At 36.4% G+C, this 11,162-nt stretch overlaps 1 protein-coding gene across 1 annotated transcript; it reads left to right on the plus strand.

Annotated features, from left to right (window-relative positions):
- The first annotated feature begins 2,280 nt into the window (after nucleotides 1–2,280).
- cd164l2 (CD164 sialomucin-like 2) lies at nucleotides 2,281–7,642 on the plus strand. Its single transcript, XM_019125402.2, has 7 exons — nucleotides 2,281–2,420; nucleotides 2,610–2,711; nucleotides 3,300–3,404; nucleotides 5,606–5,683; nucleotides 5,772–5,801; nucleotides 6,773–6,923; nucleotides 7,092–7,642. The coding sequence occupies exons 2-7, from the start codon at nucleotides 2,636–2,638 to the stop codon at nucleotides 7,105–7,107; spliced, it is 456 nt and encodes a 151-aa protein (XP_018980947.1). The 5' UTR covers nucleotides 2,281–2,420; nucleotides 2,610–2,635; the 3' UTR covers nucleotides 7,108–7,642.
- The last annotated feature ends 3,520 nt before the right edge of the window (nucleotides 7,643–11,162 follow it).

Raw genomic sequence — 11,162 nt, forward strand, 5'->3', positions numbered from 1 at the left:
TGACGTGCATGTGCGAGTCATCAAAATGTTGAGGCATCAAAAGTAACGAAGCTGTTTTATGGATGGTAACTGTATAATATTACTGAAATCTTATTAGTAATTAGTTACACTGCTAGTTACTGCAAAAAGTAATATTATTACAGTAACTAAGTTACTAGTAGCTAGTTACTGCCCAACACTGCTCTACGATTATTAATTTCACCTCTACCATAGAATCCCAGGTGTTCATCTATAACCTCGTATAAGTGACAAAACTCACATATAGCAAACAAGGAACTCGCGCACGCGCATCTGCCTAGTTTACCATTTTTATTTAAATGCTACTATTCGGATGATTGAAGGTTATAAGTATGACATAATTTCCCCGCAGATGGAGATTATGGAGCTTCCCGGCAGATTTAGCGCGTGGGCGTCGCAGTGCTCGAGTGGCTCTGCATTTCAATGAAGCAGGTGGGCGGGCGCTACAATACTGGGGAACTCTCCTGTTCTCTATAAAAGGACAGGCGCTTCCGGTGGTCACCAGCTGGGGAATCTTATAAGCAATACCCCCTTAAACTTTCTGTGGTCGGGGAGAGTATCTGCAAGTGTCAGTTGAAGATACTGACTGAAGATACTGAATAATTTATTAAGGACTGCTAAGATTGACTAAACTAGGGCTTGTTGGTAAAAGATAGTCTAATAATAATAATAATAATAATACATTTAAAGTAACAGTATTATATAGCTATTATATGAAATCACTCAATCAACAAATCAAATACATTAGTGTACACCAACAAGACCTCCTTAAGGTAATTGCACCATGCTACATGTCTCTAAACGCAGCTTTCCAGGGTTTCCAGCTGGTGCCTTTTGAGTGTTTATTTTATTCATCCCTGCTAGTCTGTAGAAATCTTTTCTGTAACTGTCTCCATTGTATGTTATGCAGTAATGCATTATTGGCCTTATGCACTTCATGTGTCTCAACCAATCATAGGCTCATTTCTGAGGTTCAGTATGTTTGATTCTGTGAGCTTATGTCAATGAGAGAATCATTTGAAAATGATCTTTAGAAATAAGAGCACAGACACTGTTTATCATTCCACCGTCGTATCTCCTTGAGCTCCTTTTTGGCGGGAAGTCTGTGTGCGCGTGTGGTGGGGGTGTACTGCGGAATTTCTCGCAGTTACCTAATATCTGCAGAGCGCATGCGCGGCTTAATCTCTCTGCACCTAGTTCTCCCTAGAGGAGGACGCCCACTCTCTCTCTCTCTCTCTCTTTCTGTATTCACACGGTTTGGCACTATTGATCTGTCTGTGTGTCGTGAGACATTACAAAACAGTTTAAGGAGTGATGGTGTGGGTTAGGAAGATTCTCGGTGGGTTTTAATGGAACGGTGGGTAGGCACTGAATTTATTGTAAAAAACAAATGCTGACCTGATTTGCATTGATCACCAGATGTAGCAATGATAGTGGTGACTGCTTCCTCCTACACAAGCAGTATTCCCGCACCTACATATATATCATCGCCTCCTCTGCTTAGTTTATTATGCTGTGACTTTTAATTACAATTAATAACTGAGCATCCAGGAGCATGCAGAGGAATTGAGGGATACAGAAAAGAGAACTTTTTATGTAACTATGCCAAACTCTGGCTTTCTTGCTCTGGCCCTGTTCTGTTTTTTTCCTGGCTAAATATATATTTCAAATGTTAAATAATTATGTTGTACAAAGCACAGATTTTGTTTAAACCTTCAAATGCCAAAATATGTTACAAAATGCACTTGAATGGAACAAGGAAATGTATTTCCAATTTCAAAATGCATTTTGGGTAAAAACAAAATGCATTTTTTTTAATTTATGTGGGACCTGAAAATATATTTATGCATACACATTTTAATATAAGTTTACATATATTTTTAATTATATTTAAAAATGTAATTATATATAAAATATATAACTACATGGCATCCACACAGCCTTTTAGTCTTTTACACTACATTGCTTTCTCTGAAAACATTTTCTGGGCCACCAGAGAGACAGACAAACAGAAAGAAGGTCAAAAGAACCAGTATGGACATGCTGCTGACTGTTTATAATGGTCTGGGGCACAGGAGACCTGCATATTTTGGGAATGAGATGTGACAAATTTCTGCAGCCTGCTTGTGAAAAGGCAGAATATCTTCAGTGGTGTGGATATCAAGACATGGCCATTTGCCATTTGGTTGCCATGTTACCTGTCTCACATTACACACCTTCCAGTCTCGCTGAATCAGAGGGCATGACGTCAACACACGCACACACACACACCACATGCTTCTCACAGTTCACAACGACCTTTCGTCTGGAGGACACAGACATTTAGGACTGGATGTTTGCTTGACAGGCACATTTATGACTGCTACTCTTTAAGTTTTTATTTTTACTCTTTCTGAGCTGAGGTAAAGTTATATTGGTGTCTAGTGCTTGTATCAAACTTTAGTTGCGTTATTGTGGTCAGTGTTTCGTACAGTAAGTCTGACTAGAAAAAGTTAAGGTTGTTAGACTGATTCAGAGATAAACAGTGTTTAACTCATAAGTTAAATTGTTGCTATATTGATAATGGAACTTTGTGCATGTGTTTATTACAGGTGGGATATTTGACGATTTTTTGAGGATGAGGTGTGTGTGGGCCGCACTCTGTGGGATTGTACTGCTAACACAGGTTATTATAACCAATTCACAAACCTCAGGTAAGTGTCAATACAATTATGAGCTCGTATATCAAAGCTGAATAGCTTTAACTTAAAAAAAATTTGCTTTTTAGCTAAAATTTTAACAATCTGCATATCTAACCTACTTCGACAACCGGACTATCTATCTCTGATGTCTCGCAGTCATTATATTCAATTGCAACTTTTCTGTATTTTTATTTTAATCATTATATTTAAGGATTTTAGCTCATAAAAATAAATGTTGGGTATTTAAAAACTTTTAAACATCAACCTAATCGAAGTAAAATCTTATCTGTGAGTTTTGATAAATTAGTTCTTGAATTAAAGCACAGTTTAAGAGTCAAATTTGTCAAGTCTGAGGAAAAAAGAGAGTATTAGTTAGAGGTACAGGTCTTGTGGTAAATCCAGCTAAAGTCCAGTTTATTCTGTTGCATTTGAGTGCTGCTGAACAACACTTTCTCATTGGTATCAACTCAGAAAAGCATTTCTCTCTTTTCTACAACGTGATTTATCTATAATTTATTTGTTAACATTTCTAACTTTTTCTCTCAAACATATGTGAGTGTTAGGTGACCTTATCTCTTTTATCTCTTGATGGCCTGACAGATTCACCCACTGGGGACTGTTCTCAGTTTGACTCGTGCAATGGCTGCATCAGCGGAGACCCGGCCCTCAACCTGACACGATGTGTGTGGCAAAGTTGTAATGATGGTAAAGAAACACATGTTGCATATGAGTTTAAATGTATTCTCCTGTGCAATGTCTCTATTGTTTGTGCGCACACACACATACAGAGGATCCCACTGAAGGACATGTGATCCTAGCCACAGAGAGCCATCTCAGGAACAACCCAGTGAATTATTCAAACACAGGCACACGCACAGTTACAGCTGCCGTCCACACAGACATCAGTCTTAGTAAATAATTCAACACCATTATCTACCCTCCTGGAAATAAGTGTGAGGAGACATAAAGAAAGAGATGTTCAACAAGAAACAGCATCTTTTAGTCTAGTCATGCTCTGTTGCCAAGGCAACCAACTCTGTAACCCATTCTCTTTCTATTTTAGATCCATATCTAAAATACAACTAGGTTTATGCTCACTCTGCTTTAAACACTAAAATAACTAAATGACATTATAGCGCTTTCTACTCGACTACTTGACAAATAAACAAATACATGACTTGAAATATTGATTTAAGCTGATAAAATTTTATATGATTGTAATCCGGAAATACTATATTCATCATGTTTTCATTGTCATGTGACCTGCCTGTTGTGTCATCGCTTCACTTTCATTTACAAATCCTCTGCTGTGACCTCATGTAGTAGCAATGCACACTTCAGAATCTCACTAGAAGCAGAAGGTCATCCAGGAACTTTTTGCCTACTTTTTATGAATACTCTGACATACTGCTCTTTTCATATTCTATTTTTTTCCCGCCTACTACATAGCTTCTAAGTATGTATGCAGCCCATCTGAGAGATGCAAGGTGTTGCCAGTGACCTTCATTTGAAACATGCAAGAAAATGGTCAAATTAGTTGTTCAACAAACCAGTGTGTTTATGGTTACGTTAATAATATAAATTAAAGTAAAATGACAACAAATAGCTAACAGCATAGCGAACTGTTTTTGTATAGATAAAATAACCGAAAGCTTCTGGGAACGGCCTCGCATATTTAAATGAAAAATGGCCTTTCCTGTGCTTACTTTAAAAATAAGGCCAGTTCAAACCACTACAAGTAATCAGAATGTGGCAGTAATATTACTCTTTAAAGGGATTCACCCAAAAACGGTCCATATGACATCAGTGATTGAACCGTAATTTAACGAGAATATTTTTTGTGCACAAAAAAAAAATAAAATTATATATATATATATGTGTGTCTCCTTATATATATATATATATATATATATATATAACCTTTATACAAAGATTTCTTCTCTCCCTGGACAGTCCTCCGTCATTATCGATGGCATGCGCTGTGCCTTGTTTACAAGCCAAGGAAAGCAATGTGCATGCATCGATAATGGCAGACTGCCCCAGGAGAGAAGAAATCGTTGAATAAAGTAGTTATTTTTGTTTTATTTGCGCACAAAAGAAATCTCGTAGCTTTGTAAAATTACGGTTGAACCTCACATGGAGTATTTTAACAATGTCCTTACTACCTTCTGTACCTTGACCATGGTAGGATCTCCTTGCTTTCTATGGAGGGTCAGAAAGCTCTTGGATTTCATCAAAAATATCTTACTTTGTGTTATGAAGATGAGCGATAATGACCATCTAACGCTAGCGTTCTCTATTCTTTTTTTATTCTATCTACTTGTTTTCTTTTTATTTATTATAAAATAAAGTAAAAAAAAAAACTTTCCACTTTTACTGCATTAGACTAACCGAGACTTTTCACAGCACTTACATATTAGTGCTCTTTTGTTGGGTTTGATTGCGTCTATCGTTCACATTATAAGTCCATTTAGATAAAAGCCCTCGTGGACTTGCTCAGAGACAAGAGTGGAAGTGATTTTTTTAAACGTTTGAATATCAAAAATACCAGACCGCTGGATGGCGCCATAGATCTTAGTCATGGTAGAGCTATATTTTAATTTTTCACAGGAATGAAAGCGAGGCTGACTGAGTGGTAGAAGTACAGCGTTCAATGGATTATACTGTTGTTTAATACAAACATGTTTTGATTTTTTTTCTTTTATTTTTTTCTTAAGAAAAAAACTGTCAGTAATAGTTTTGTATGTTATTATTAAAATTTCGTGATCTAGGATCTCGCTTTCATCTCCCTGACTGAGGTCTATTGACCAATCAGAATCAAGTGTTCCAGAGAGCTGTGTAATAAAGCAAATCAATTCACTTATCTGACGGTGACTGAATGTTAGTATTATCTATTTCATTTGCAGGAAATGACACAAGATGCATGTCTGACACTGAAGACTTTGGAGGCTGCTCTGTCTACAATGAAACTGGCATGTGCCAAGGCGAGTAAAAATGTGCATATTTGCAAATTAATGTGTGTGTGTGTGTGCTCATGTGTATGCTCATGTGTGTGTTTATTTATTGTTGCAGATGGTGGGTCCGCTGATGGTGGTGGCAAAGGTGAGTCATTTGATTTTCACTGTATAAATCCTGTTATGCCTATTTTTGTTGTTGATGCAGGAGAAAGAGATCCGTGAAATTCTATTTTATTAAAATCAATTATCATAAGTATAAGTAATTAAGATTACAGTTGATTAAATGTAAAATATGAAAATTTAAAAGAAAAGTAAAATTGCAATATCCAGACTGAACACATTCTGCTAAAATTCTAAGAGAAACGACTAAAAACTGAGTATATTAATCTTAAAGAGCAAAAGAGATGAAGATCTTCAGAGAATGCAATAAGAGAGAAGAGAAAGAAGCCAATTTGGGGAGCAGTATATAGACTAGAGACTTCCTCCTCTTACAGCATCATGGAATGTTTGTGTCTAATCAATAAAATGTCAAACGTTTTCCATTATGTCATTATCTACTGTATGTGTAGTCAAATATTTCCCCTACCTAAGGTGAATTTCTTTGACATGACCTGTGAAATGCAATCGGTAGCAATAAGATAAAAAATGGGGACATGGGTTGTGGTTTTACATCCTTCTAGCAGAAACAACAGAGTTAAGCAATCTTCTTGCAAACACCAGCTCTCGGAAAAAAAAAACTACTAGTATCACAAAAATAGAAGACAAATTTAGCAAACATCCTTGCATATAGAATATTTTTGCAGAGAACAGGTTTCCAACATCCTGTCCAAACATCACTTAAGCATGACAAAATGTAGGCTACCATTTATCTGTCAAATGAAGGAAATATATTACATCAGAGGAATATGAGTACAACTAGAATTATGAATATAAATGCATAATACTTGAGTAAATGAGTAGGATATATGAGTAACATAATACAGTGATATGAATTTAGTGAAATAAAACCATAAAAGAATAAGTCATAATGAATATACTGTATGAATGAATATGAAAAATAAGGAAACATAACCAAATTGGTTGTTGTTGTTTACTGAATTCTCATTTTCATTATAGAAACAACCCCTGGGTCAGGCCCTGATTTCTCTCAAGCATCATTTGACCTGTCCAGCTTCATTGGAGGAATCATCCTAGTGTTGGTGTTGCAGGCTGGGGCTTTTTTTGCCATGCGGTTCCTCAAAACGAAAGACAGCTCTTATGAAACTATGTGAGTAATAATCATTTATTAACTCAATGTGAGCTTTTACTTGATGAATTTTGTCCTTAAATTTTTAATGCAGTATGTGGGAACAACAAGGGGATTTACAGGCAGAGGGATTTATTCTGTATGTGTTGATCATTAACTGTATAACTGTTTTGCCACCTTCTCCTACAGTGATCAACCTCAGTGAGAAAATGAGTCATGACTGGAAGAGAAAATTATGGAGCAGAACATTAAGAAAAGCAGATACCCAAAGAATGGATGTTGCATTGGGGAGAAGTCTATAGACACTGTTTTCTCTTTTTGCTTGTCCTAAAGCTTTATTCACCTGTTAATTGCTTTGGTTAACTCACCATTTCTTGAATGACAAAAACTATTTTTGTGTGTACAGAAGAGAGAATTGTGAACAGAGAATGATATAGACATGTGGTATGACAAATATACTAGAGAATTATTCACATTTGAGTGTGGGCATGTGATTATCTCTTGTGGAGTGAGTTCATATCTGTTTAAAGGTGATTTAAATCTCTGGTTTGGTTTCTGTTTGTTACTTTGATTTTAAAGGTTGTTGAACTATTTTATTTAATTTTATGAATAATTGCATGCCCTTTTATCTGCTTTTTATTAAATGCTATGTTTTGTAGGTAGTTACTTGGACTCATGTAGCATTGAGATTGAATGAAAAATGAAGCAATAAAGTAATAAGACTCTGAATGTTACAGTGTTAACCCTGTAGGTGTCAGTAGAACGAAATTTTTAATAACCTAAACCTCTCTGGGTCTGGAGGATGCATCAACCACTTACAAGAATGAACATATTTTGTGCTTTTGTCAGAATCTTAAATGGTCCTTCGTTTATTTTCTCTTTAATCAACTTTCAACATTTCATCAGCCTATACCTCAATTTTACAACCAACCTTTTTTCCTGTAATTCAAAATTCCTACTATATAATAGTGTTATATTTGTATTTTTTAACATCAGTTTTATAAGACATGTTTCACAGTGCACATGACAGTCTGAATTTCCAGTTCTCATGCATTCCTCACTGTGCTCCTTCTCTCATTCTCTTGTTATGGATTCATAGACACAAATTCCATATACTTACCATGCATATGCATTCACTCCCTCCACACATTCAGAAAGAACACATGAAGAGTTCAGATGCAAAAGCCTCTAAGTGCCATCTGAAATTTTCTTAAAATGAGCATTTTTTGTCAGGTTCCTATATTTATGTTCAGTTATTTCACTTTTAATGACAATGAACAGAACCTATTAATTGCCATTAAAGTTAAATAACTGAACTCACTGAGAGCCTGAGAAAAATGCTCATTTTAGAAGAAAATTTCAGATGGCACTTTGAGGCTTTTTGCATCTGAACTCTTCACATACTCTCACATTCACACTACATTTTGTGATTCTGGCTGTAGGACTGCAGGACTGTAGGACTGATGATATAAAACTGTACATGTCTTGTCTATCAGCACACTTTACTTTACTGAAACCACCAACTGAAATCATCACAGAATAACAAAATATATAGAAGAGAAGACTGCTAGAATGTGATTCTACTGCATTGCAGTTAATAGCACTTAAATGTAAATATGGAATCAAAACTAATTTGCACATACACTGTAACTGAAACAGTTTAATAACATTAATGAGAGGTTATACTTGGGAATAGATGCATGAAATTATACACAGGTGCCGTTAATTTCCACTCAGCTTTTATGGGCATTGTTACCTGAGAGATAAAGAAAGAGAGGGAGAGAGACAGCTTTAGGTAAAAGAAGACCTATGGCCATAGGCCTATGTCTGGCCTGTGGCTTTTAACCCAGCAAGGAAGGCAAAGCTCAGATAGAAAGAACGAGAAGGAAACTATCTTTGTTTATTTTCAAACTTACAATTCGTATTGTCACACAGCTTCTCTTTCACTTTTCTCATATCTTTCAGATATGCAGATGTCTGTTGTTTTTGCTCACTCTGTGAGGGGGTGGGGTGTGAGAACTGTCTAGACGAGAGACGAGAGCATAAGAAGGAAGCAGACATCTGCTCTGTACTACTGCTAATAAGCCAAATCGGTAAACACATTCTCTCTGACTACTGTCCTTTGCAATTCTTCAACACCAAAAGGAACTCTTTTAATCAAATTAAAGTCCAACAAAACACACACACATACATGTATATATATGAATTGTACCATGTATGGAGATACAAGCAGTATCTCTTAAGAGTATCTCTTAAGGATATAACATAGGCATAAAACACAAGATAAAACAAAATATAATGATTAACTGATGAGAATTTCTGTAAAAAAAAAAAAAAATCATGAAAGATCTAAGGAATCAATACAGTGAATATATGATACAGTAAATGTATGATGAATATATGGTATTCAGTGAACATATGGATATTTTGAATGAGAAAGATAAAATGAAACACCAGGCACAGGGAAAAGTGAGGAGTTACTTTGTTAATCATCTCACTCAGATAACATTCAAGGACAGGGCCTCTGTGTCAGGTCTTAAAGAAACAAGAGAAGGAAAAGATATATTTGTACTGTATATAAAAGTATTAAACACATAAACAATAATATATATATAATCAGAGAATAAAAGTAAATAAGAATTATCAGGCAGTTTCATCAAAGGTGCCATTGTTTATATTAACTGGCCAATAATCTGTGGTGGGATGAGTTTATATATTTTTTTTTTTTGAGAAACATGGGAGGATGGAGAAGACTCTCATGTCAAATAATCTTTGAAGTCAACAAGTTACACTGCATTCTTGTTGAACATAGTTGTAAAACTTCCCGAGAATTCATCACAAGTTCATAAGAGGCCACCAACTAAACCAACCACAGTTACATGCAAATAAAAACCAATCAAATGCACAACTAATAGCTCACGCAGGGTGGAGTGAAAGCTGTGTCATGACTTTTATTAGCACCTGTTTGGGCATTTAGGACTTTTTCAGGCATGTTGGGGCTTATTGTTTCAGGATGAAAACTGGAATGTTGCTGATTTGATGCCCACCAACCTCACGCTCAGACTTACTGCTCTGTGGTTACTAAGTACTCAGTGTTGTGCATGAGAGACCAGGAAATTATTTTGTTGTTTGTCACATACTTAAAATATCTTACAATTTGTTTCTTTCCTCTCATAGCTGTAAACAATACCTGCAAACACTTCGAACAAACACAGCAGTATCCCATTCAGGGTTGACTGTCATCAGGACAGACATCCACCGGCTAAAAAGAAGTGAATCAAAACATAGAGATACAATGGAGAACAACACATCAACACTGACTTTATAGAAACATTCTCTTCATGAATGTAGTATGAAGAAACCAATCGAGCTGACAAATCTGAAAGAGTTAGAGATATTTATTGAGCTATTGTGGAGAAGTCATGGCCTAGTGGTTAGAGAGTTTGCTTCCTAACCCTAAGGTTGTGGGTTCGAGGCTCAGGCTGGCAATACCACTCAAGGTGCCCTTGAGCAAGGCACCGAACCCCCAGCTGCTCCCCGAGCGCAGCAGCATAAATGGTTGCCCACTGCTCCGGGTGTGTGTTCACGGTGTGTGTGTGTTCACTGCTGTGTGTGTGCAGTTTGGAAGGGTTAAATGCAGAGCATGAATTCTGAGTATGGGTTACCATACTTGGCTGTATGTCACGTGACTTTCTATTGACCTCCATGACCCTAGGCAAAGTTGGAATTTATGTGTGGGGGTTCAGAAGCATTCCTACTCTTGGCCAGACCCCCATTCACCACTCAGATAAAACATGGCATGAATAAATGCACTTAAGAAGACTGTGATTAACTATAGATTACATAATAATACAGTTTGCTAGCTTTTTTCCCAACAGGACAGTTGTACCATCTGTTTTCTTCTACCAGTAATACATTTCTGCATTAGAGCTCTGTTTTTCGGTTCAAATTCTGTTCAGGTCACCTTATTCTTGTCTTCTTGTTATGTTTTGCCTGGGTAAGCAAGACTGAAAACATCTGTGTCTTAAGAATAGAAAAGAGAGAAGTGGTACAAGTCTTCGAGACAGACGAAAGAAATGCCCAGAAGGGTTTATAATGTACTGTGAGACTAAGGTGAAAACATAAATTTAGATGAGGAATATATATACACACACACACACATTTAGGAAATTCTTGTACTTAAGCCAAGAAGAGGTAATGACAGCAGCAGTAATTCTTTTCTTTAATCTCTTGGGGCTGAGAAGGTCATGCTGGCGTTCA

This window comes from Cyprinus carpio, chromosome B19, assembly GCF_018340385.1.
Source record: "Cyprinus carpio isolate SPL01 chromosome B19, ASM1834038v1, whole genome shotgun sequence".
Taxonomy (NCBI): Eukaryota; Metazoa; Chordata; class Actinopteri; order Cypriniformes; family Cyprinidae; genus Cyprinus; species Cyprinus carpio.